The 27,763-nt window shown below is 32.6% G+C and overlaps 3 protein-coding genes across 4 annotated transcripts; 1 reads left to right on the forward strand and 2 right to left on the reverse strand.

Annotated features, from left to right (window-relative positions):
* The first annotated feature begins 804 nt into the window (after positions 1 to 804).
* On the forward strand, positions 805 to 4,941 carry LOC118042573 (uncharacterized). The gene is made up of 5 exons (XM_035050279.2): positions 805 to 981; positions 1,979 to 2,092; positions 3,506 to 3,585; positions 4,040 to 4,164; positions 4,649 to 4,941. The coding sequence occupies exons 1-5, from the start codon at positions 929 to 931 to the stop codon at positions 4,718 to 4,720; spliced, it is 444 nt and encodes a 147-aa protein (XP_034906170.1). The 5' UTR covers positions 805 to 928; the 3' UTR covers positions 4,721 to 4,941.
* A 3,113-nt stretch (positions 4,942 to 8,054) lies between these two features.
* Positions 8,055 to 11,845, reverse strand: LOC118042572 (protein root UVB sensitive 1, chloroplastic). The gene is made up of 7 exons (XM_035050278.2): positions 11,124 to 11,845; positions 10,783 to 11,058; positions 10,554 to 10,610; positions 10,172 to 10,370; positions 9,565 to 9,680; positions 9,296 to 9,472; positions 8,055 to 8,652 (listed from the first exon to the last, which is right to left on the reverse strand). The coding sequence occupies exons 1-7, from the start codon at positions 11,760 to 11,762 to the stop codon at positions 8,368 to 8,370; spliced, it is 1,749 nt and encodes a 582-aa protein (XP_034906169.1). The 5' UTR covers positions 11,763 to 11,845; the 3' UTR covers positions 8,055 to 8,367.
* A 10,563-nt stretch (positions 11,846 to 22,408) lies between these two features.
* Positions 22,409 to 27,763, reverse strand: LOC118042571 (uncharacterized). 2 transcript variants are annotated; one of them, XM_035050276.2, is made up of 9 exons: positions 27,008 to 27,763; positions 26,644 to 26,794; positions 26,390 to 26,467; positions 25,748 to 26,111; positions 25,451 to 25,563; positions 25,099 to 25,263; positions 24,782 to 24,921; positions 22,845 to 22,937; positions 22,409 to 22,759 (listed from the first exon to the last, which is right to left on the reverse strand). In XM_035050276.2, exons 1-9 carry the CDS (start codon positions 27,097 to 27,099, stop codon positions 22,600 to 22,602), a joined length of 1,356 nt encoding a protein of 451 aa, XP_034906167.1. In that variant the 5' UTR covers positions 27,100 to 27,763; the 3' UTR covers positions 22,409 to 22,599. The 2 variants fall into 2 exon arrangements, with proteins under 2 accessions (XP_034906167.1, XP_034906168.1); XM_035050277.2 differs by lacking the exon at positions 26,644 to 26,794 and having other exon boundaries at positions 27,008 to 27,756.

The following is a 27,763-nucleotide window of genomic DNA, read 5'->3' on the forward strand; positions in this document are numbered from 1 at the left end:
TGATTTTTGTTTTTTTAATTTTATCATTTAATATGAGCTTTTTTTATTTAATTTTATTATTTAGTATTTGATTGATTTTTTTCTTTGGATTTATCTAATGAATTAGATCATATTAGAATAACTCTCATATAATTTAATTTAAAACTTGAGTTAAGTAATAGCCAAGTTATGATTTTTTAAATTTAAACAGTTATATCAAATTTTATAATAATGCCAAAATATTTTTAACATTCTAGTTATTATTTTTTTACATTCCCAAAACTTTGGATCCCACTGTATTGAAAACATAGTCAATAAACTATGAATCCAATTATGTACTTGATTAATGATAAATTAATTTTTATATATTTTATAATATAATAAAATAATAAAAAAAATTAATTTAGTAAAATCCATAACTCGGGTCGTGAATTAACTAAATATTAATAAAAGAATTGATTGATTATATTGAATTTTATCATTTAATATTAAGTTGATAATAAATTATTTTTTATATTTTTTTATTATATAATAAAATAAAATAAAAAATTAATTTAATTTAATAAAATTTATAATTTAAATCACAGGTTTAATATATTAACTAAATATTAATTATTAATTAAAGATTCAGATAGAACTTCTCAAGTACATATTATTATAATTTATTATAACGAGTTTAATACAAAAATAATTTTTTAAATATTCTTTTTAACTCTTCAAAACTTTTATATTCAACCTGCTGTGAAAACACGGCAATAAAACAAAAAAATAACAAAGAGCGTAATTTGTGAATCAATTTAAAATACAGGGGGCATAATGCTAAACTACGCAGCAGCTTGGTTCTCGTCAAAACACGATTCGCAACCGAAAGAAAGGAAAATAAAAGAAAAACAAAAGAAAAGAGAGAGAGAAAAAGAGACCCAAAAATTTATATTACTGAAAAAAAAAGATGATCCTTGCAGTATTGTTCGCAAATGTTGAAGGCAACATCTTAATCGAACGGTACGCGTTAAAAATCGGAATCGTTCTCGCCAGATCAATACTTTTGAACTTCTGTTTCATTTTTTTATTTAATCGATCTTCTTCTCTGGGCTTTATGTATATATATAAATATATATATATATATATATATATATATATATATTTGATTAGGTGGAATTTGAATGGATTTATGTCTTATTTATTTAATTTTCGTACAAGGGTTTCCATTTTTTTTTCCCCAGTAGATGGTGTGATTTTTTTTTTTGTCTATTTTTATGTGCGTCTTTTTTGTGTTGTTGTGAAGTGGGAAGTTGTAAATGATTGGGAGCATTTAGTTCTCGGAGAATATTTGTGTTGCTTGTAGTGAGAGTGAGACAATTGATTTGAATGTAGACTAAATCCATGATTGTTTAAGGAAAATAAACATGGTAAATCATATGAGCCCATAATGCTAATGTATTCTTAGGTTTCCAAGTAACACTACGCAGATTTTAGTATTGAGAGAGTCTATTTCAAGTGGAAATTTGAAAGCTCAAGATCATTTCTAGATGATCCCATAGAAGATCCTCGTTTGCTTATACGAATTGTGGCTGCTAGATGATGTGATACAGTGTTTGATGACATCAGGGCACAAAACTACAATAAACATGAGTTTTGAGTCAAACAAGGCCATCAACTGTTGTTTTGCATTTTGAAAGTAGTATCCATTTTAATCAGGTCCTCTAACCATAGTGGCCAACAGTTAATAAGAGACGTCTGTCTTCATGCATAGACGGGAGAAGTCACTACCTTCTGTTCTGAAAGTGTTTTGGGCACAAGCACCCCACTTGTTTTGCATTTTCAGATAACATCAGACCATTTTAAAGAGAAAAAAGAAGAGTGTTTTCAGCTGCACTTGTGGATTTCAAATTTCAATCAACAGGATAATAGGTCTAGTTATGTAGGAGTTTCATCATAAGATAATTTGGTTAGTGTTAATTTAAGTTTTTTTAAGTGTTGAACTCTAACATTGTTGCAGGTTTAGTGGAGTTCCAGCTGAAGAACGGCTGCATTGGAGATCTTTCTTGGTTAAGCTGGGGGCAGATAATCTAAAAGGAGTTAGAAACGAGGAGCTCCTTGTTGCTTCTCACAAGTATGTATAATCTTTTTCTAATTCAAGAAGTACCCAAAATATATAACACTTTTTTGTTTCTAGAAATTTTTTTTATACCCTTTCTGATGTTTAAATGGAGTTGTAGATTTAATATGCATGACATGTGTTACTTCTACATTGAATATAGATTGCATATATGTTTTACTGTCTGGTTGATTGATCTTCATTTCCCAAGTCTCGGTGCCCCATTTTCTCGTTTGCTTAAAAGTCTTGCAAATTGTATTACAAGAGCTGGATGTCTGCATTATCTTCAAAATGCTAGTTCAGTACAGTTTGAGAAGATGATGCTTCCACAAATGTTGGTTTTGCTGAGTATCATATGTTTGAGCTCTCTGCTGCCAGATTTTGTTACCTATTTGCTATCAACAAAATTGTTTGCTTACTAATAATGTCAATTGGGAGTTGAAAATTGAAATGCTATAATAATTGAGCTTTCCCAATTTGATTTATTTATGTTGAAAATGAGCACTTGCATTTGTATCTTTCAATAAAAAATCATCTTAAATGATGGAACTCAATGAAACATGTTTTCTTTCTTTCTTCCTTGTCATTTTCATGGTTTGTTTGATCATGCATTTCACATTTATTCGAGGTGGTTTCTATGTAATGAATAATATATGTTAACTGAACACTTAAAATGGTGGTGCAGCATATATGTATATATGAAACTTTTGTTTTTGCAAATTATGAATCCTGGATTTGTTCATCTTATAGCATCTACTCTCAGTTTGCTATGGGGGAACCATAGCTGTTGCTATTCAGTTCGTAAATTTTATTCTAGTTGTGTCTGCTTTAACGCAAATTGTGTACCTGTAATAATATGAAAAGGCAGTTCTGCAGGATAGTATAGGCAACGGTTGCTCTTGCAAATTATGACTCATGGATCAGTTAATGTTAATTCTTCAACAATCCATTTCTAGGTTGCCTGCTGGGTATACCATATTTCTTATAGTATTCAATCCATAATATATCACAGATGAGTCAGCTTTGCCAAATTGTTTCCAGTATCTTGGTTAGGGTACTAATAGGCAGTTCAAAAGTTTCACCAAGGAAAGCAGAACTAATTAAAATGCCAAAATAATGATGTTACTTGCCAAACAAAAGTCTTTTTTCACTATTCAGACAGCGTGGCAGTTGTATCAGAAACCTTCCTTTGTATGGTTGTATTACTTGATGGAGGAAATTAGATCCCAGAAAGTTAAGTTGCAGTGTTGTCACAATGCCATGGACTAATATTCCTTGCTCTTCTACTTTTTCTGTGATAGTATAGAATTGTAATGTCCTTAAAGTTGCATAACACCAGTTTCTAATTTTTTGGATAATTTGACCAAGGATTTTTCTCCCTTTTAGTGAATTATACTCGAATCACTGATGTTATAATTTTCTTGCCAGGTCAGTTTATATTGTTTACACGGTACTTGGGGATGTCAGCATTTTCATTGTTGGCAAAGATGAGTATGATGAACTTGCGTGTAAGTTAAATCTATATCTTTCAAGTATTCTATACTTGTTTGTGCTAGGATCCGAGTTTCTTCTTGATACTGAGATCATTTTGAGGTTGAATACTATCCAGCTTGTGAGCCCTTGGCTACACCTTTTAGTTTAAGACTTGCTATCTTTGTGTCAGTTTCTTCTTTCTTGACATAAAATTTCTGACAGGGTCTGAGATTGTATTATTTTTTTTGGCAAATCAGTAAAATGAAATGTTTGGTTCCTTTCTTTCCCTGAAAACTAATTAAAATAATATAAATGAAACCTTGGTTTCCCCTGTTTACGGTGGCATCTCTTTTGGTTGTGGATGTAATTTGTGTTATAAGTGGTTGATGAAATAGCAATTGACTGGGAAGGTGTTGAGCCTCTTATGTGATTGATTGTATGGCTGATATGTTATGCTCTGTTTCTCATCCCTGGATGCTTTCTTACTAGTGGCCGAAGTCATCTTCGCCATAACATCAGCTTTAAAGGATGTATGTGGGAAGCCCCCTACGGAGCGCCTCTTCCTCGACAAGTATGGAAAGATATGCTTGTGCCTGGATGAAATTGTTTGGAAGGTAAGCTTCTAAATCAGGCCTTTCTTATCCTTAAAACTTTTGAGAAACTTGAAATGTTCTAAGGTGTATTTCAGGGGTTTGTTCATCCTAAACAAGAAGTTTAATATATTGATTCATAAAATCTTGATCAAGAGCATGTTTGTTGTTGCAATTGCGGTACAATATTTAAGTCTCTGTTTGGTTAAAAGCCTGCTATCACTGCTAAGTTTGATATGAGAAAAGTGCAAAAGGGAACCTTATGTTTTAGTAGATTCCCAACACTGTTTATTTATTTGACATGGCATGGCAGCTGTGTTAATAGTCTGATATGAATGCAATTTGTGTTTTCCATTAATGCGTGATGAAATGGAGAGTGAGGTTCAACAAAATTAAATACATGCAATCCATTTGAAGTCAGAATGCAAGTGGTATTCATTTAAGATGAATAAATATAGACTTTGCTGCCTGTTATCCTTACACTTATTTTCATTCCCATTCTTTGAAGGGACTGCTGGAGAACACAGACAAAGAAAGAGTTAGAAGGCTAACAAGATTAAAACCTCCAACAGAGTTCTGAGTCTGAAAGCTCTAAAAATCAACCAGCTAAATGGAGATTGTAAAAGTCTTGGTTTTTTGTTCTGTCCCATGGAACGCTCTTCAAACTTTTGCTTGTAACAAATTGGTAACATCTTATTGATTCCTGCTATGTTTCTTTTGAACCATTGAGAGGCAATTGTATGATCTGGATCCTGTGTGTTAGATTCCTTTTTATGATGTGACTATTTAAAATTTTCAGGATCAATGTTTCATTGAACATCTGGGAATGCCACAAAACTGTCCAAAGAGATTGAAACTAGGATGGTTGTTAACTTGGTTGTTCTAAGACATCTGAATACCTATTGTACAATGTATTAAATAAATTGAAAAGAATTCTGGGTGACTAGTTGTATTTTTGGTTGATCGCAGTGATTGTTTAGCACAATCATATTTTCTGCATGCTTGGACAAGTGTGAGGCATGGTTATCTGATTGAGAAAGAGGAGGGGCTTAGGAGGCTGTTCTACATTGTAGAAATTAGCATTCCAGCCAGAGTAGAAACAAATAACTCTGGATTTCGAATCGATTTTGATGATCTAGCAAACAATTACAGTAGTTTCATAGTTTACTCTGCACTCTGGAGGGTAATTGAAATTAATAGATTGGGAGACATATTTGTAATGGCCTTGTCCTGAGTCTCAAGGTTGTGTGTTGTCTGTTGGATAGATGGCTCCATAATAGAATAGGCAGCAGAAACGACAGAATGTGCCTGATGGTACAAAAGTCCTAATAATGGTTTGTCTTCAGAAACTTGATTGTTTGGAATCATCTATGTTCTCAAATAAAACGCAAAGGGATTGTTGGATTAAACGTTGTTACTTCTCCACGAACATAACCGGATTCTTTGTAAGCAACACGAACTAAAGTAATGAGAATTATTCCTCGACTGTTTCAAGGAAGATGATGCAACATGGAAGGCTGACTAGAGACAATATCTGAAGTCGCTTTCTGAGACATGTATTAAATTAAACATGTACGTATATACATATCCGATGTCTCGGTTAATTTGAGGGAACTTGTCAAAAAACAACAAATATATTTGGTCTAGCATCGAAGGATATACTAGCATAATTGTTGTTGCATGAATCTCACCCCCCTCGCCCTGTTCACCACCAGAAATGAAGTATCAAAAGAGGCTCCGCGACGAGGTTGAGAGAGTCCTTCCTGAATGGAAAGGTCAGTTCATATGTTACAAGGGGCTGAAGAAGCAGTTGAATCTGATTCATCCTCGGTCGTCAAATTTTGTATTTTTTTTTAATTGTGTATCAACTATTTTTTATTATTTTTTGATTTTGAGTTTACAGTAAATCAATTTTTGTATTTTTTTATCTCTTAAAAAATTAAATTCAATATAATGAAGTCCACAACTTGGATTGTGGGTCTGACAGGTTGACTAAATATTAATTAAAGAGTCGGGTGGAGATTTCCTGGTCTTTTTTTATTTTTATATATCTTTTGCTCTTTTTTTGTTTTTCAATTTTATTATTTAATGTGAGTTTTTTTTTTTATTGAGTTTTATCCTTTAGCAATGGATCGATAATAAATCACTTGTTGTATTTTTATCATTTTAAAAAAATAAAAAACTTAATTTGACCTAGTGGATTCCTTAACCTAGATTATGGATTTGATGGGTTAACAAATATTAATCAAAGAGTCAGGTTATGATTTTTCAAGTTTGAACTGCTTTACTGAATTTAATAACAATAATGAAAAATTTCTTATTATCTAAATATGTTTTTTTTTATGGTTCAAAAAACTTTGGGTCCAACCCACAACAAAAACACGGGAGGTAAACTAGGGGTACACTAAGCAAATAATAAAATATTTAAAGTTGCATTTAAATCAATAAATATCCTAGCATGTATAATAACATATATAGAAAATAGATATTATATTTGAACTAAAAACAACAAAGATATTAAATATTTAATCATTGATTGTTGAAAATAACTGAATGATATAAAAAAGATGTTCCAAGGATTAAACCATTTATCCTTAAAATTAAAATACTCATTACTTGGTGCGAATGATCTTCTTACAAATAGTATGTTTTAGTTTGGTTATTGCAAAATTATATATGAAACTCCTAAATAAATCTAATTTTTTTTCTCTTAAAGGAGTCATTATAATTAATGAATTTAATATGTTATAGAAGATATGGTGTTACATTATAGCTGTTTTAGACGAACATCTTGATATTTTATTAGTGCTAAGTTTTTTCTACCATCTATTTTTTGTTGAATAATTAAATAAAAATAACTTTACAAAAAAAAATGTTAAACCCATTGGGGTGCATAACCTAAATTGTGAATTTGACAGATTAATCTAAGTAAATCGATTTTTTTTCTTTTTAATTTAACAATTTTTTTTTTCAATTTTATCCTTTAACATTAGGTTGGTTAGAAATTTATTTTCGTATTATTTTAATTTAATTTTTATATAGACATCATTATCTCATAACTCGGATCATTAATTTGGTAGATTGACCCAAGATAACACGAACCGATTCGATATCCTGCTATCTCAATATTTTTTAAAAAATATCATTTGATATATCATCAATATTTTAAAAAATATATCATTAAACAAAAAATTAGATTTTGAATTCATGATTTATATTTTATTTTCCACTTAAGAAACACATTATTAGAAATGCTTGAATTATTATTATTATTTTTTTGTTAAACCACAACGCAACGTGGACAATGATCTAATATAGCATGCTTGAAACTTCTTTTTTTGCTTTTCCTGTGTCTCAGAATACAAAAATATGCTCCAAGAAGCTGCGATGCCTGCACCTTGGTTGGGGGCTCGAGGCATGATAGCTACCCATCTCTTTTACCGAGTAGGAAATTCCTGCTTTGTAGTTGTGGGCTTGAATCATGACACTCCCTCCGATCTGCAGGGATAGTTATTAGTACATGTGGATGATTCACAACACTGCTCCTTGACGCATGAAGATGAACCTGAGGAAGAACCTTTTTCCTAATAATTGTCATTTAAATCATATTTGTCAATATTAGAAAAAAAAAACGTTAATGAAAATTCTTCTTAATTATGTCGATTACTCGTTATATATATCTTGTCTAGCAAATTATGATTTTAACATTTTAGTAGCCAGCATTCTCAGAATTATATTAAAAATCTATAAGATTTGTCGCTCCGCTAACTTTGCATGATTCACTACAATAATGCTTTTTTTATTTTTATTTTTTATCCTTTATATTTTTTTATATAGGAAGAAGTACAGCCGGTGGATTCATATCAATAACTTGAGATGCATCAACGTTTTCTTAAAAAGAACAAATTTGTGCACCTCGGGGCAAATGCTTTTGCCTCAATTTTGATCATCCCTATTGAGTTTCAGACCATGCAGTGATGGCTCGAAGAAGTGCCTAGTCTGCCTTGCCTTCTTACCAAGTCAAGCGACCAATGTTTGGGCGTCTGAACTTGTTTGAGAAACATTAAACTACGGACTTGTCTGAGAACCATTGGAGTATAGATTTATGTCCAGAAGCATAGTTCACCAATGGCCATATAGCTAGCGAGAACCCCCTCCCTCAAAAGCAATTCTTTCCCTCATGGAAAGCCACCTCTGTGGTCCAATGGAATCCAACTTGATGTTGCATCAGCTTGCAATTGAAGAGGCTATGTTTCCAGGACAAACTCTAATTGGTGAAGGCCTGGCAATTAGTCCATCAGCGACCCAACCCATTGATACACTATCATTTTTCACATGGTTGAATTCCCGTCGGGCATATTCCAGAGAGATTTGTAGCCTCCCCTCAGGTCTGCAGTCAGCAGAGATACTTCTTGCTTCAATTCCAGCATTTCTCTCCAACCAGTATAAATAATTAACTTGGAACAGTGACTTGAGCATGTCATGTGGTGAAGAACTTTCTTTAAGCACTACCTGATTGTGGCAAGTAATTCAGATACAACATATAATAACTATTAGTAAGCTCACTTCCTCCCATAAATAATTTGCTTCTCAATTAAAGCCAAAAGAAGTTAAAAAAACTAGTCCTTTCTTTTTCTTCGACAATGAAAAGAGTTTCAGAGGAACAAGATTATTACCATTGTCATTATTTCGTGAAAGATATTCCATACACATAAAAAAAAAAAACATAAGCTATTTGCTAGATTCTTTCAGTTACACATTTTGTTACAATTTAGTGACTTCAAGCATCAGAGACAGCGTGGATTAAAATGACCAAAAGAACTCTTCCAATACAAGGAATTGATAACTAACAACACAGAGAAGTTAGCATCAAGATATGATCTTGAATTGCAGGATGACATCATATTTTGGACAAGAAAACAATGAGGAAGTATAGACAGCAGCTCTTTCAAGTAAGGACTGCCAGTAATTTCATGATGACTTTTTTATATGAAAATAAATGTAAATCAAGAATAGGTCATACATGCATGCAAGCGCACACATATAACTGAAAATCAATAAGTATGGAAAGAAGAAGATACACATGCACAGACATACAAAAAACTGGATGGGGGGGGGGGTTTCAGATTCAAAATAAAGCTGCTAGTATACTTACACAGAATCTTCCCTTGTGCTCTGTCAAAATATAGCCTTCATCTCTATACAAATTGAACAATGCAAGCACATCGTCCTTGTTGTTGACAACATCACTGAGCTTAGACCCCAGCTGCAGCCTCTGCTCGATTTCAGCAGCTGCATTCCTCGCTTCTGAAGATAGAACGATTGATTGTACCTGAAATCAATTAAGAAAAAACAACGAGATTTATTTTCTTAACTTTTCCTTTTCCATTAACCACAGAGGAAAAAAAATAGAGAGCAACTCACATTTCCCTTAGAGTAGATATTAAGAAATGGTACAGCTGGAAAAAGTGGTTCTTCATCATTGATCTCTTTGACTGGAGGTGCTTGGCCGCTGAGGAGATACTCGCTAAAAACTAAACCTGTTAGAGCAATGAAAAAAAGGGGTTTCTATCATACAACTTTGGAATACCGTGGAGATGATTATGGAACAATATCAAGACTCAAGGGTGATTAATGGCATTAGACAGCCACTTTGAAGATTTCCATGGAGGCAGTTTGAAGTGGCAGCAGATAGTTGTGTTAGCAACTAAAAATTCTATTTTATCAACCTGTTCAATAGAGAAGACCAAAGAGATTGCATGTGAACATACCCAGCAATACCTATCTACAGTTTACAATGTTCTATGTCCACCAACTATCTGAGCTGATGCAAATCTATTTCCTCAGTATCATTCTTAAATTATGATTATATATAGTAACAGAAATTCTACGTGTTTTGCATTTCAAGCTTCTTTATTATTATTATTATTATTTGTTTATTTGTATCAACTCATTTCGACCGATGCAGTTATAAAGACATTAGTAAGCAGTCCCATCAGGGGAAAAAGGAAACGGAGAAGAGATTGATTACTTGCACGATAAGGATTTAAAGTCCTTAATTGAATGGATTGATATGATTTCAGATTGCAGAACATGTGGATCCATGTAACCACACTGAAAGAAGCAAGGGCAAGGGGTGTCGAGGAGCCTATGCAATTAGCCAATGCTATACCAAGCATTATACCAATAAACTTGCTCACCATTCCTTGAGCTTCACCCTTGGCAATTACCTACAATTAACAATTTCTTTCAGAAACAAATCAAATTAACTTGGGACTCACTAAGGTTAAAATAAAAGATATGTTGCACAAATACAGATCTTTACCGGCTGATAAAAATGAGACATGTCCAAGCTTCCATAAAAGCAATTCCAATTTGAGAATAAATAAAAACCAAAAGAAACAGTGTTTTACCTCGGCAAAGTTTCTTTGAGCAGCAAAACCAGCATAAAAACAGCTTCTTGTAGCAGCCTGCAAATTATGAGCATCCACTTTAAGCAACTCTAAGCAAATAAATAACAATTTGTATGAGCATCATAAAATCAGTTTGGCACCAAAATTCCTCCTCCCTCCCTACCAAAAAACGATATTAGGAAATGGTTATCGCAATGCAACAGAACATAATTCAGAAGTAGGAAATTGCCTGGATAAGAGCAGCAGCAGAGCGTCCAGCTCCAGCAGTGGCACCAATGAAAACAAAGAGATGAGGAAACGCAGGCGTTAACATCTCCAAACCAAAGGCAGCATTTTCCAAAAGGTCAGCAAACAGTCTCCACCCTTTAGGATGAACATCAAAATGTCGTCCATATTTGGACAATACGATTTTACTGAGATACCCAATTCCATCCTTGAGCACCCAATTGATGGCAGCAGCAGTTGGGATAGCTCCTTTCCCCAACCCAACAGCATAAAGCAATGCCTATCACAACAAATATTAATCAAAAGAAACAAAAGCAAACCATTCATATAATGATAGATAGATACCTGGGTGGCAAGAACGCCGCTAATTTGGCTGGCGACGCCTTGGACGGCTCGCCAAAGAGAGTAATCCAAGTAATCAGAGGTAACACTTTGAGGAAATCCTTGGGGAAGCATTAGGCGTACGAACAAGGTTGTGCATTGCGACCATAAATCATTAACAGAAAACAGTGACCATGATGATGTTGGAGACACTACAAACTCATCCTTGGAGAAATCAGGAACAAGTCTAGCCCAGTTGCTCCCTTTAACTTCCCAAACCTCCTCTCCCTCTTCTTGTTGAGTTCTTGCAGCTGCAGAAGAAGCTAATTGCAGCACAATGGATGAGCTTAATAAGAACAATAGGGAAAAGGTATTGGAAGAGTCACTGCCATCATTCCACCACCGCCGCCACCACCACCCTTTATTGTTATTGTTGCTGTTCCGGCCACCGTGATTGTTGTTTCCGCCACTTGGCAAGTCCAAGGAAAAATTGAAAGGAGAAGTGGTAGCCTTGAGACGAGGTGGCGATGGTTGAGTAGAGCTTCTGCTGTTAATAAGTGGCGGGCTGATGGTGAAGGTGATGGTGTTGGGAGGAGAAGTTGTTCTAGGGGTGGTGGACATCCATGTTCCCCAGAGGAAAAAGGGTCTGCAAGCGCAATCCATGGAAATTGCAAAGTATTGTTTGAAGGTCTGAACTTGAAATTAGGTGTGCTCTGACAAAACACTCCCTCGACTAAAGCCTTGTTTGACAATGGTAGTACTAAACTACTAAGTAGATTAATAACCCGTTTATTTTGATGTTTTAAAAATATATTTTTTATTTTTTAAAATTAAAATTTTTTAATATTTTTAAATTGTTTTGATGTTTTATATCAAAAATAATTTTTTTAAAATATATTATTTTGATGTATTTTTTTTTAAAAAAACTTTAAAAAAACAACGACGGCTATACACTCAAACACTCCCTAAGACTTCAATTGCAATCTCTCTAAAATCTTACGGTCAGTTTAGTGTCGTGGTTATAATTGTGGTTATGGTAGTTTTTTAAAGTATTTTTTATTTGAAAATATATTAAAATAATATTTGTTTTTAAATTTATTTCTGACATCAGTATATCAAAATAATTTAAAAACATAAAAAAATTAATTTAATGTAAAGAAAATAATAAAAAAATTATTTTTTTTTTTCAAAAACATTTTTGAAACGTAAAAACAAATGAGTTCTTAACCCTTCTCAAATCCACTTGTAAAAATAATAAAATAGGATCACATTGGTAGGTTACTTCAATATTTTAATTACATTATAGTTATTTAATTTTTAAAACTTATTTACAATTAAATCACACTTGATTAATCATCTCATAATAATTTCTAACCAATAGTTCTTATATGTGTGACCCATTAAGTTTTGTAATAAGCTCGTCCAAATATAAATCATAATCCTAAATAAAATAGGATTATAAATTTTTTTTAAAAAAAATTAATTTATTATCGATTCAACAATTGATTGATTTATATTTGAAAGTACAATATCTAAAAACCATTCATGATCCTTCAAATATTATGAAAATCATAAGTGATTTGATTTAACCTTTCAATGATTAGTTTCTAAGTATAATTATTATCTCTTCATTAAGAATGTTTTGATTTAAACATTATAAAATAAAGTATGTCTGCTTTGTTAAATCATTTTTTTTTTAAATCTCATTTCACATTAATCAAATATTTCATAATCAATATTATTTAAGAATAAATGAATTATTTTTTCTAATTCACCTAAGATGATGAATCATCTTTTAATTACTAAAATACCTTTATATAGTTTATGTTATAGCCGATATATACCCATTTGTTATCCTTGATTAGGATAATGTGTGGTTAGGATCGAAACATTACATTCTTTATATAAAATAACTTTGTGATCTTAAGTTTAAGGATGACTTACACAACTATCATATGAGCCTTTTCATAAATATTGGTGATCTCTCCATATAAAATTCTCTTGTGGGTCAGTTCTGTAAACATGTTATAAGACAAGCATGTAACAACCATACTTCTTAAACATTTTCACAATAAACATTCAATGCCATGTATAAAGAAGACAATTTTTTTTTCTCAAGTCATGTTTCAATTGTTGTTTGTCCTTTTATTTTTTCTATTAATTTTTTTTAACCCGGGGTTTACATTCTCCCATTCTAAAAATAAATTTCATCATTGAAATTTGAATTTACTTGTTTGCAAGAATAGACTAAGATATTTTCTCCTCATCTCAAATTCCCTATTCTGGTTTTCTTTTTTAATTTGAGAACTCCACGATATTTTAATTAGAGGAATCTTTTTATTTTTGAGTTCTTTCTCACTATGATCCAACACCCTTACAAGTTTCACTTCCAAGGTCAAGTCCTTCTTGATTTTAATTGGAATATGTGGAAACACTTAGGAGGGATCTATCTTGGTTTTACATAGTAATGAGACATGAAAAACATCATTAATCTTGGCTAAATACAGTGGCAATGCTAATCTATACACTACAAGTTCAATTCTTTCCAAAACTTTAAAAGGTCTAATATACTATAGAGGTAACTTTCCCTTTATTCCAAATCTTAACATATGCTTCCATTTAGCAACCTTCAGGAATACTCTATCGCCAATATTAAACTTGAGAGGTCTCCTCCATGACATCTGCATAACTCTTATATTTATCTTGGGCTATCTTTATGCTGTCCCTTATAATCTTCACCTTCTCCGAGATAATTTGCACTATCTCTAGTCCTGTTAATTTTCTATCACCCACTTCTTTCCAACATATCGAACTTTGATATTTTCTACCATATAAAGCTTCATACGGTGTCATGCCTATAATAGTTTGTTAACTATTATTATAGGTGAAATCCATAAGAGGTAAATGATCTTTCCAATTTCCTCTAAGCTCTAATACACATGTTTTTAGCAAACCGTCATCATGTCCTTTCAGATTGTCCATCTATCTAAGGATGAAAAGTAGTACTTAAATTCAGTTTTGTACCTAGAACATGCTGTACACTAGGCCAAAGATGAGACATAAATCAGTGGTCTCGATTTGAAACAATCATCACTGGAATCTTATAAAGTCTCACTACTTTATTCACATACAACCTGGTCAATTTATCCACTAGATCTATTATTTTCATCGGTATAAAGAGCATAAATTTTATCAATCAATCTGTAATCACCCAAATGGTATCATTGCCCTTCTTTCCTCTAGGTAGACGTTGTTTAAAATCCATAATGATATCTTTTCACTTCTATTATGGTATCAATAACGGTTGTAAGGGCCTTACTGGGTTTTGATGCTCTACTTTCACTTGTTGACATAGACCACACTTAACTTATGATTTATGACAAATCCCAATTAGTCTAATTTATTAATGTAGTCAATCATTTTCAAAACATGGGTGTTCACTAAGGAACCATCTGCCATTTTATAGTGAAGCAATTCCTTAAATGTTTCATACCTCTAAGTTCTAATAGCTGCATCAAACAACTTTTGAGATGCATAATCATAGTATGAGCATCAATATTTTCATGTTGGCTTTAAAGTTCAGGTGTCATGCTTGCTAACATCACACATGTAACCTTCTCATCATCATCAATATGACATTGATATTCATTCCTAAAATCTTCATTAACATCATCATTAGGGCAATAGGAATTAGATTTTTAAGAACGTATAACATTCTTTCTTACTTGAGAACAATTCTCACATTATGGTACCAATCCAATAAATTTAGTTCATTCAATTTGTTAACATCAAGTATGCTACATAGGGATATGTTACTAATTATTTTGATTTATCAACCTATTCATGTAAAGATAATTAGTATTAGTTTCATGCATATATATTTAAAACCAAATTCAGACACAACCTTTAATCTTAATTTATCTCTCACTAGTTTCTTACAAATTAATAGCCATTCCTATCAATTCAGAAAATCTCGTTTAGATCTTCTAGTGGGATAAAATCTCATTTAATTTATATGACCTTAAGTAACTCAACAAATCAAAATAAAATAAATTAAGTAGATAATGTAGCTTATCTCAATCATATTTTAATGTGACTCTTAGATCAATTAGGTGACAACTCTTTATTTAAACATATTATATATGTTTTGTCTAACTATTATTTCTAATCTTATATAATTATAAGTAACTCATCTAAATCATATAATTTAGTTAAGTAGGACCTAATTTATAGTATTAAAGATATTCGATTAACAGTAATCTTGAGTTGCTCAACAAGTTATCTATGAATAGAACTCTGGTTTTATGTACATAAAATTAAAAGGCAACAAATCATGTTCCCAACATATACTTAATATATTAAAAAGGGATATATTATCATTTTTTAATTAGATGTCATTTCATGGCATAATTGATATATTATATATTAATATACACCCTTAATATGTCCTTATAATTAGATGATAATGGACATATCTAAATTAATTCCCTCAAGCCATCAAAGAAAATTAGGCAGTCAAGACCTAGGTAGCTGTTGCAAATCTTCATAAGTCATTTGTGAGCACCATGGTTGTATCTTTCCCCGTTATTCTTTCTTCTTCTTAGATTGCAAAATAATTTTACTATCTAAATTACTAGTTTTATAAATTACATAATATTTACATAATTGAATAAGAAGCCTTGAGTTACATTGAAGGAGAATTAGATGAGAACATAATTTTACAACCTTAAAAGAAAAATAGAGAAAAGACAAAACACACATGTCCAATTTATTATAACAATCATTCAACCATAAAAACACAATCATATTAGTCTTTAATGTCCATAATCATCTATCATGCATAATAACGCATTAATATGCATAAATAAATATAATACATGCTTTAATTCTAATTATTAGTTGTATGTGCAATTTAAAACAATATTTCTAACATTTAAAAATATTAAATTCAAATCTAGTATGATAATTTTCCAAACTTACTAAATTTTATTTAATATGATTTTTTATCGAAAAACCATTTTTTTCAAAATCTAATAAGAAAACTAATCATATTAGAATTCTTAGTGATACCCTAAACTATTTTGGGATCAATTTAATAAAAGTATCTAAGCTTAAAAACACTCTTTACTTTAGAAAATCTAGTTTTCTAAATATTATTTAATTAAACATTTTAATTAAATCATAATTGATACGATCCAGGCAAGGTTAAATTCGGATTTTGACGTAAAATGTGCACCTATCCAGTTTTTCAGCAAGAGTCATAATTCTCAATCCTACCATTGGATCGGGATGAAAGTTTACGTGGAGTCTCCTAACATGTTTTTCTATCTTGGTTTAAAATATCATGTCAATCGGAGTTCGGCAAGGCATCCAAACACGGGTCAACAAAGGCTGTACGAATTTGTTATTTACTTCCTTTTGACTTGTGGACTTCCTATTTGACTAGGATTCTTTTTCTAAAAGGATGTGGCAACCTACTTTGGGAATCTTCTAATTCTACAAAGATCTTTAATGGGCTGCAACATAGTTTTCAAGTGTGGCAAGGATTCATAAATGTTTCGAAATCCTTTTCTTATAAGGATCCCTTATTCATCCTAGCTACAAAAAGGAAAGAAGATTTCAGATATATTTTCACCTTCAGATTTGATTCTCCTAGCTTATATAGGACTTCTAAAGGGCAACAAATCTGATCCTATCATATTTAGGATATTAAATTCAGATTTATTTATTTTATTGTTATTTTCTTCTTAGTTTAGGGTTTCTTTATATTATTTGGGTTTAATTATAAGTGAGCATCATATAAGTCCATATAAGGGGTCCATTAGGGTTTATTTTAGTTTGCAGTCACTATAAATAAGGGCATAACCAGACATGTAAGGTTAAACAATTCATATTAATAAAACTTCTTGTTTGCCGCACTTTGTGTGTGTGTGTGCGTGTGTTGGTGAGATAATCTCTCTTCCATGGTTCTTTAAAGAACTGAAAATGACTTATCGAAGAACAATTGTTTTTGTGGCGTCATCTTTATACTTCTTGTTCGCGAATCAATATTCGTTGGGTGGGGGTCTTCGTTTCCAATAGTTCTTTGTGTCACACTCCTATCAAATCTGATTTACTTGGCTTTTCGAGAATTGGTGTCTTTGCGTGTGGGTTGCGTGACCATGTGATCACGAGGTTCACATCATTTGGTATTAGAACTTGGCTCCATTAATCAGGTTATATCCTTCTGAAATTTTCATTTTTGGTTGTTTCTGCAAATATTCCTTAGTATCCAATTTCTTCTTCTCCTTGATTTTACAGCACATCAAAAAAAAAATTAGTTATTTCATTTTGTTACAGTCCAAAATATATCAGTAGCAAAAAAAAAAAAAAGGAAAAAGAAATGACAAGAGAAAAAAACAATAGTTCAAAAAAATGTTTATTGGTTTCTACCGCAAAAAACTTAACAAGGGAAAATTGGACCAAATCAACTCGGAATTAGCTCAAATTTGATACACTTATTACTGGGGCCCTAATCGCATGAAATATCATTCTCTTTGGTTTTCAATTTCGGGTCTAATCACGTATGATTCATATTGTTTTTGCGTCAGTATATCAAACCTTATCATAAATTACTCAAACTTCATATTATGTCTATTTGGGTTGATATCACACTATATCTTAAAGTTTAGCTCAATTAGACCTCATTGACTTTAGGTTCCAGATTCGGACTTAACTCGTCGTAAACTAGTCTGTTTTGCATTAAGTTTTGAAATTCGCTTTCTTTCTGTTGTTTTCATTTTTTTTTCTGCTGCATATCTAGGTGTTGTTTCATCATATTTTGCATATTTTGTTTCTATTGTTATTTGAGTCTTCAGTTTTGTTTGTATTTCGGATAGATTTGCTTGCTACTCGCGAGACTATCATCTCAGTTTCGTTTTTGTTTGTTTTTATGGTTTTTATTACTTCTTGAGTCATATATACATATTTGGATTGTGCTGCTAAGATTGGTTCTATTTGGTGCTGGTTTTAGTTCTGCAAAAACCTCAAGAAGGTGAGACGAGCGGTGTGAGTGTGTGAGGATTTTAAAAGTGTTTGAGTGAAACACGAGCGGTGTGAGGATTTTTTTTTTTAAGCACTAACCAATTTTTATAGGTACTATCATGCCAGAACGAAACAACACACCACGCCCTCCCGATGTAGAACTTAAATTCCAAATGCAAGTCATGACAAAGAGGATGGAAAGAATGAATTTCATGATGGGGAACGTGTGTGACAGACTTGAGAGGGTGGGAAAACATGGTAATGTGGCTAGAACATGTACCCAAGATGTGAAAAAGGTTGGGGCTGAATTGAAATCAAACCATGGCAATGGGGCTGAAAGGCTAAAGTGGGATGATAATGAGGATTTTGAGGAGGACGTTGATGATAATAGTGATGGTGGTTTTAAGGATGAGACCATAGGCTATCGAGAAGGTTTTCAGCAGCCTAGAAACTGAAGGGATTTCATGTATTTTGATGAGGTGTTGTGGCAAAAGAAAAATGAGGATTCAAAAGGAGAGGTGGTATCAAAGGGAGAGAAATAAAGAGATTAGTGCTCTAAAAAAAGAATCTAGGAGTCTATCTTGTATTCTAGGGGAGATGAACCAAGAACTTAATGTGCTAACGACAGCAGTCAATGCGCAGCAAGCTTCAGAAAAAGAGGAGAAAAAAATGTTGCAATGATGAAATACGAAATAAAATGGTTTCTACTTTCATCCAAAGTTGTTGGTGATGATTTTGGCAAGAAAAGAACTCCAAAGGCTTCAAAATGAGGCTAAGGAATTGTCCATTCAACTTGTTGGTGATTCGAGGATGAATCATCTTGAAGAGAGAAGGAATGATACGATCCAGACAAGGTTAAATTTGGATTTTGATGTAAAATGTGCACCTATCCAGTTTTACGGCAAGAGTCATAATTCTCAATCCTACCATTGGATCGGGCTGAAAGTTTACGTGGAGTCTCATGACATGTTTTCCTACCTTGGGTTAAAATATCATGTCAATCGGAGTTCGGCAAAGCATCCAAACACAGGTCAACAAAGGCTGTACGAGTTTTGTTATTTACCTCCTTTTGACTTATGGACTTCCTATTTGGCTAGGATTGTTTTTTTAAAAGGAGGTGGCAGCTTATTTTGGGAATCTCCTAATTCTACAAAGATCTTTAATGGGCTGCAACATAGTTTCCAAGTGTGGCAAGGATTCATAAATATTTCAGAATCTTTTTCTTACAAGAATCCCTTATTTATCCTAGCTACAAAAAGAAAAGAAGATTTCAGAATTAATTCCACTTTCAGATTTGATTCTCCTAGCTTATATAGGACTTCTAAAAGGAAACAAATCTAATCCTATCATATTTACGATATTAAATTCGGATTTATTTATTTTATTTTTATTTTCTTCTTAGTTTAGGGTTTATTTATATTATTTGGGTTTAATTGTAAGTGGGCATTATATAAGTCCATATAAGGGGTCCATTATTTTAGTTTACAGTCAATATAAATAAGGGCATAACCAGACATGTAAGGTTAAACAATTCATATTAATAAAACTTCTTGTTTGTCGCACTTTATGTGTGCGTGTGCGTGTGTGTTGGTGAGATAATCTCCCTTCCATGGTTCTTTAAAGAATTAGAAACGACTTATCGAAGAACAACTGTCTTCGTGGCGTCATCCTTATACTTTTTGTTCGCGAATCAATATTCGTTGAGTGGGGGTCTCCGTTTTCAATAGTGCTGGTGCCTAGGTACAAGTTATCTTTGTGTCACACTCCTATCAAACTTGATTTACTTGGCTTTTCGGGAATTGGTGTCTTTGTGTGTGGGTTGCGTGACCATGTGATCACGAGGTTCGCATCAATAATCTTATTAGGATATTACAAAACTCAAAATATTTTGAATTAAACATTTTAATTCAATCCTAAACTTATTTTTTAAAAAAAATTAATTTAATTTTGAGTTTTATTTTTAATATAAAATAAAAAATTTATATATATACAGTGTTAAATTCATAATTTAGTAGCAATCACAATTCTACCCATATCCCTTTTTCTTCCTTTTGCCACTGCAGCTAATGGTAGTGCCAGGCAATAGCCTTTGTGCTAAGCATAACGCCTATAGTTGCGTTAGGTGCTGCTTCCCCTGGCAACCAATATTTTTTAAAAGATTTTGGCCAGATCTTACCAAAATAGTAGCCAAAATGAATTTTTTATTTTTTTGAAAAATCTTGAGAGATTAAAAAAAAATTGACATAAAATTAATTTATAATTAATATCAATAACAATTGAAACATGCAATCAACAACCTTAATTCTCTACCGAAGGCTTTAATACCATTGTTAGGTTTTTCAAAACATATATACGTAGCAAAAATGATGAATTTAAAATATTTCAAGAGCCCTAAGAATCCTATTAGATAGATCTAGAGTTTTTTAGGGTTTATATGGAGATTACCTAGAGATAATATGTTCATTTTGGCTTTGAATAATTAATTCAAGATTGAGTTATCACAAACCACATGTTTAACTATCCAATTTCTAATGGTAATTCATACAAATCAACAATGAAAAATCTCATAAACCCTTTTAGAAGAGAGAGAGAGATTGTCATATCTTTGAGTGCTAATTCTTTTCTTTTATGTTTAAGTGTTCTACTCACAGTAAGTAGGAGACATATCTTTATATTTATAGAAAAACCTAAAAAAAAACATTATAAATGACTAAATAATATTACAGAAGTTATTTTTGGCTAATTTTAAAAATTTATTCAATCAGTCCTTACTTGATTGTTTCTAGGTTTAGAATTGTAATTCCATGTATTAATCACATTCTAGTACTCAATTTCTAAAATTTATTTACAATCAAGTCATACTTGATTAATCATCCTATTTTAATTTTTAACCAAGTTCTTATATGTGTAGTTAGGTTTTATAACAAATTAGTCTAAATATAAATCATAATTCTAAATAAATTAAATTATTTAATTTATTATCAATTTAATAATTAATTGATTTATATTTGAAGATCAAGTATAATGTCTAACTACCTCTTATGATCATTCAAATATTAGAAAAGTCATAAGTGGTTTGATTTAACCTTTCAGTGACCAATTTCTTGGTGTAATTATTATCGTTTCATCAAGAATATTTTGATTTAGACATTATAACATAAAGCATGTTTGTTGAATCATTTTAGTTCTTAACACAATAATCATTTATTTTTTGAATAAAATTTGAATTTCTTTTTAAATCTTATTCCATCTTGGTCAGATATTTCATAATCAATACTATTTTAAGAACAAATAAAATATTTTTTTTGAATTCACCTAGGGAGATGAAATGTCTCTTGATTACTCAAATACTTTCATATAGTTTATGTTATACCCTATATCTGCTCGTTTGTTATCATTGATTAAAAAAATATATGGTTAGGATAAAAATATAACACTCTTTATATAAAATAATTTAGTGATCTCAAGGCTAAAAATCACTTACATAACTACCATGTGAACCTTTCATAGACATAGATGATCTCTTACTATAAAATTTTTTTACAGGTTAGTTAGTGTACATGTTATCTAACAAACACATGCATATTAGTTCCATGTATCCATTATACCTCAGTTTATGAGAGCATTTCATAAAAGAAAAAATATAATATGCATCAGTCTCAATAACTTTAATTAATGTCTAGTCTTAATATAACATTGATCAGGAATATTTAAAAATAATGCTTTGATACAAAATAAATGTCATAATTATAACAACTTTATAATTGTTTATGAAAAATATTTTTGTTCTACAAATGTTATATTTACGCTAGATTTATTAATAAAATATAATTGAATATTTAAGATAAAAATACTTTTATTAATAATAAATATATTTTATATAAATAAAATCAATTATTGACTACAGACATATTTATTAACATTTAGAACGAGGCAAAAATATTGAATCAACCACGCATTTCAATTAGTTTCCAAATACTTTGCATTAATAATTCAGAAAAAAATATATTTTTAGACAAATGAAACCCCATTAACCACTGTGATCACTTTCTTATTATTCAATATCTTAATTCCTGAAGGGTAAATCTACATAATAGAAACATTCCTGAACACACCAAAGAGTGATTCTTCCAGCTAGTCTGCTAACACCAAGTAACAAACAGAAGCCATGGTATATGTTGTCTGACAGCACTCGATTAATGGATCCATATTTTGGCGTGTCTGTCACGAGCAGTACAGTACAGGAGAACAGAAAATGAGAGAACAAAAGTAAAGGAAGAAGAGAATTAAGCACCCTTGCTAAATGATCATTCTATATTCAATAGCATGAAAAATGTTTACATTTGTATTTTAATACTATGCTCGATACCATGCAACGTGAATATTCTTGACGAAGAGCATTCAGGCAATTCCCATGTATGATTGTCCATGTAAGTTACATAGAGAAATGGGGGAGGGAGGGTTATGTACAAACACGTCAAGGAACTGTTAGTTGACCTGTGTGTCCCAAAGACTTCCACGACGATTCAAGCCGCAACAGGTGCAATTTCTCTACAAATGCTTCTAGGACCTTGGCCTCTTCTTCTGGAGCAAACGCCATGCAAATGCTAAGCTCTTGCACTGCCTGACCATATTTCCTGCAATTGCAATCAATACCTTCAATCACACCATATTGATCTGAATTACAATTTTTGTTAAGGCGTGAAGTTCACAATTTTATACCTATTATAGTACAACATCATGCCATGGTCTCTCCTCAAAGCCCAGTTATGTGGTTGCAGAATCAACGACCTTTCTGAAGCCATGATAGCCAGCCTGTAAAGAATTCTGTAGTTTAGCATGGTATGCATAAAAGAAGTTTATCTACAAGAGCTAACATAGCAATTACAATGCTAGATAGTTTATGTTCCAATTTAAAATGCTCGGATGGTAGCTCAGCTCCTAGTTAAACTCCAAAATTACATGCACAACTTGTGCTAATAAGAGAGAGAGAGAGTTCATCTTGTGTCGAAACTTTTTACAGTCTGAACCTAACAGTACCAATCACAGTGAAACAAACGTGCAGGTAACAAATTACAATAACAACGAATCTCAAACAGACTATTGTCCAAACTATTATGTGGTATTTGGCATTGCAGTTCAAATATAATTTTGAAAATTCTTGAATTTTTTTTAGCTTTAAATTAAATTTTTTTTATCGTTTTGATATGCTGAAATTAAAAATAAATTTTACAAAAATAATAATAAAAATATTTTAATGCATTTCCAAACGAAAAACACTTTAAAAAATAATTTCTCCCATACTCACAGACAAGCAATGTACAAATCAAAACAAGCATATGCACATCACATCTTTGAAACATAGAAGGCAAGAATATGTTAAAGTGGCCTATATAGAATATAATAACTATTCTAGAAAGAATTAGCCTGAACCAAAGGTGGAGACCTGAAATATAATAACTGCTCTAGAACCAAAGGTTGAGACACTTGGTATCTAATATTGTTTCTTTAGTTCTAACAATTGGCAAGTAAAATGGGCGAACCGTGAACGTCACAAAATCATGCATTTCTTCATGGTACAAGGGCAGTTACATGTTATGACTTAGGAGCAAGAGGCTTGAATAATACAAAAGGATAACAAGTTTAAAGATCAAATTTATTAATTAAGGATTAAGAGATTACAAAAGACAGACTGAAATAAAAAGGCAAATTAGCAAATAAAAAAATGGCTAAAAGAGCCCCAGCAAACAGCAAAACAAGCAGCCACAAAAAACAAAAAGGAACCTAACAACCAAGCAAAAGCAGAAAAGACTCCCTTCATCTGCAGTCACAAAGCCAACTGGAAAGACTACCAATAGAGAAGCAGAAGAAACCCCAAGGAATAGAAAGAAAACCATCAAGACCAGGACAACAACGAGACTAGTCACCAAGACCCACAACTGACACAAAACAGCACCAGCAGAGATTCAGAAGAAGACAGGATGGAAAACACGAGCACAACACAGCAAAGGATGGTGGAAGGAACCATCACTGGAGAAGATAACATGAACCAAACAGGGCAGTCAAGGCCACTTGAAAAGCCACCTCAGGAGCAAATACAAGAAAATGGGCAGCAGAAACTCTTGAATGAAACAACACCTGAACTAACAAATCCAAATTCATAGAAGAAGGCCATCCAATTCAAACAACCATATGCAAATAGGAAATCCTCAAAAGAAACAGTGTACATGACAATGGCGGACAGAAAATCCCATCTCAAAAACCCTAGCAATGGTCCTAAGGTGTTTATGTTACAAAACTCGCAAAAATCCTGGCATTGGTCTATAGGACAAGAAAGTGATTACACTCTTGGTGCTAAGAAGCTGTAGGGCACAAATTACTTAGGTATGATTCAGAGAGACAGTACGTTCCTTTTTATTTATTTATTGTAATTACTTTATTTTTGTTGCTGCATAACTAATGCATTTATCGAGATTATAAGAATCAATAATTCAAACTGTTGCACTGCTATCATGCCACATGGCTTAACTTCTTTGCATTAATCTGAAAATAAACAGCTAGAACATAAGGACTACATGAAGCGGAGCCCACAAAAAAACTGAAGAAAATGAAGACAACACTATAACAGACACTGCTATATAGGTGCATAAGAAAACTACCTAAGATCATGTGGCCGAACCAAAGGAATACTTGAATTATGGATCCTGTTAAGTTTTTCATCAGTGTTAGGAGCACCCCTAAGTGGTGAAGTCAGCATCAAACCAGGATTTGATCTTGAAGCACGTTTCCAGTGAAGCCTCTGCCAAAATTTAAGATTTAGTTTATCTTAAGGAGAGATAATCAAGTATATTTAGAGACTGAATAACAGTTATCGATGGAAGAATTAAAAAAGGAACTAAATGAGTGCATTGGTTATCTTGGCAAATGTAAAGGACAAAAAAGTATTTTGGATGAAATTCCAGTAATTAGAACTCACAATCAAATTGGCCAGAGCAATGCCAATAATGTCTCGTTTCGTAGCTATCTCGAGCCCCAAAAGAGAGTTTCCAGTCAAATCTGATGCCTTTGATCTAGGGTCCTCAACACACCTTCCATTGACAATTGCAAACAAGCTGTGTCCTGAAGTTACCTTGAAGAGCTCCTACAGAAAGGACAAGGCAAATTAGAATAGCCTAGATTGAAGTTTGTCTGAAAATAAGGTTTGACAACAGGATATCAACCATAGATTGTGAAGAAACTCTTTGGCGATGCATCAGAAACAATAAAATTTAGCAAGAATCATGAGTTGCCAAGCTAGATTTTAAAGATGCACAAGAAAATTTACGCACCTCCAGGTTTCCCATTTGGGGCCATATCAAAAAATCTTCCCCAACTCGAGATCCCACAATGGTCAGACCAAGTCTTCTACAAACTTCAATGTAAATTATACTAAGCAAAATTGCTGTCAAGAAAGCAAATCTATAATCAGATGGCCATGAATACCCACAGAATGAAAGAAGATGGCAATAAAGCATATATCACAGATAAGAAAGTTATTCAAGAGCCCAAATGTATGAAGTGAACCAGAACAAATGCAATAAAACAACTAGCTACAAATGTATTAAATAAAAAGGATGAAGTTTTACCACTGCCACATCTGGTGCTTAATACCGTGTGCAAGTATGAATACTTAGAATCTACAACAACAGGTGATCTTTTGAAGCCTCTCAACTCAAAAAGAACTAAATTCACTGCATCCAAAAGTTCAACCAAATGGCAACCTATGTCTCTTGAAACTAGCTCTGCTTCGACATCCTTGGTAATGTTGTCCAACTCACTGACCCATTGACTTGTAGTCTTTCCAGCTAAAGGCATCTGCTCCACACAATCCCACTCCTGGGAATTCAATGCAGCTGAAACATCTCTCCTCTCGTTCAGGAGTGAGGAAGCATCCATCTCTTGATTAAGAGAGATAAATGCCTCATCTTCTGCTGCAATGTATAGCAAAGCCTAGACCAGCCAGCAGACAACACACTGGAATTCAGAATCTCCCAAACTTAAGCAATTTAATTTCAAGAAATAGATGAATTTAATGATATGTAAAGATATATAAATAATGCAACAACTTGCACTCGATCTGCAACAAGTAGCATGGCTAAGGCGTGCCGGAAATAACATACACACAAGAGAAAATATCAGAAAAGAAAAGGGAGTAAATCGGCAGATATCAAATTATAATCAGGAAAATAATGGAGAAGGCAAGATCATTTATAGAAAATCATATGTACCTTAGCAAGAGAAATGTCTTTGTCCTTGGATTGGAAGGAGATTTCCTGGGTAAACTTGTCCCTCGCAGACTTGATAACCTGGTGGCAATTGTTTCAAGATCAAGAAATCGACAAATAAGTAGCAAGATTAGAAAAAGTAAAGAAATAACATTAATCCAACCAAAAACATAAACACAACATATAGAAGAAAAAGTATGATGATGATGATGATAAGAAAGGCAAGATAGGGTGTTAAAAATGGTATACAAATCAACCTCCTGATAATTTTTGAGACGACGGGAAGAAGAGTCCATGTTCATCTGATTGATTGAAAGAGGGGAAGCTGCAGCTGAAGCTGAAACTGAAACTGAAACAATAGAAGTCCCATTTCTTCTCCTCCACCGCTGATGTTGATCATGATCATACCTGATATGATATGATCATCGTGTAAAGAATAAAGGGACATTTGGGGTTTTGCATACCACAAAAATCCTTCTTCCTCACCTCTAATTTATTACTAATTCAATTAAATAGATACATGCATACATGGCTTATAGCCAACAAATATAACCATAAATCAAGCAGCAGAGAAGAAGCTTAAGTAACAAATCAAGAAGAATGATGGATGTTATTTATTACCTGATGGGCAAAACATGAGAAGAAGCTGCTGCTGCTGGCATGGTTGTTGCTGTTGATGAAGTAACGGCAGTGATGAATGAATCACACAGCATTTTCTTGCTTGCTTCCAATACTATTGGATTGAGGAGAGAAATTGGTTCAAAGAAATAAAAAGGTAAAAAGGAGAGAAACCCAAGAAAATATACAGAAGAAGGAGAACTAATGTGTATTAATATTATATCAAAGCATTTTGTGTAGCAGTGATTGTTATGGCACTGAAGAAAGAGGAAGGATAGAAGGATGACGATGATGCCATGGTGGGGGTGTTGGGCTCAGTAATTATTATCATCTCACTTCCAAAAGACAACAACATGTGGGAATTAGTAGTAGAAGATGAGTAGCTGTTAATGCACAAATCCATGCTACTTAGCTAAAGATATTGTCTAATAGGTGGCGGCGGCGGCGGCGGCGGTGGCGGTGGCGGTGGTGTGATCTATCTAAAAAAGAAAAGGAAGAAGCAAAGGAAGTGGAGGGCAGTGAGTCTGAGCCTGTGGCTCCCTCCCTAATATGGTAATCCTGGGTGGGTGATGACGACGACGACGACGACGATATACTCTCTCCTTCCTCCTGTGCTACTTGTTAGCTCAAATACAAGTACACCATAAAGTTACATGACTTGTTTTTTTATATGCATATGTAAGGTAGGGAAGGATTGTCCAAATTATCTATCATGTATTTGGATTTGGAATCAGAATAATCCACTCCATCATTCTCTTC

The sequence above is a fragment of the Populus alba genome, chromosome 1 (assembly GCF_005239225.2).
Source record: "Populus alba chromosome 1, ASM523922v2, whole genome shotgun sequence".
Taxonomy (NCBI): Eukaryota; Viridiplantae; Streptophyta; class Magnoliopsida; order Malpighiales; family Salicaceae; genus Populus; species Populus alba.

Coding starts and splice junctions, on each gene's coding strand:
- LOC118042571 (XM_035050276.2), bottom strand. CDS start 27,099: ATGCTGTGTGATTCATTCATCACTGCCGTTACTTCATCAACAGCAACA. Junction 26,468..26,643: donor GTCTCAAAAATTATCAGGAG/GTTGATTTGTAT, acceptor AATTGCCACCAG/GTTATCAAGTCTGCGAGGGA. Junction 25,564..25,747: donor AAGCACCAGATGTGGCAGTG/GTAAAACTTCAT, acceptor CTTTCTTGACAG/CAATTTTGCTTAGTATAATT.
- LOC118042573 (XM_035050279.2), top strand. CDS start 929: ATGATCCTTGCAGTATTGTTCGCAAATGTTGAAGGCAACATCTTAATC. Junction 2,093..3,505: donor CTCCTTGTTGCTTCTCACAA/GTATGTATAATC, acceptor TTTTCTTGCCAG/GTCAGTTTATATTGTTTACA. Junction 3,586..4,039: donor TGAGTATGATGAACTTGCGT/GTAAGTTAAATC, acceptor CTTTCTTACTAG/TGGCCGAAGTCATCTTCGCC.
- LOC118042572 (XM_035050278.2), bottom strand. CDS start 11,762: ATGGATTGCGCTTGCAGACCCTTTTTCCTCTGGGGAACATGGATGTCC. Junction 11,059..11,123: donor GCGGCGTTCTTGCCACCCAG/GTATCTATCTAT, acceptor TTGTTGTGATAG/GCATTGCTTTATGCTGTTGG. Junction 10,611..10,782: donor CTGCTGCTGCTCTTATCCAG/GCAATTTCCTAC, acceptor CATAATTTGCAG/GCTGCTACAAGAAGCTGTTT.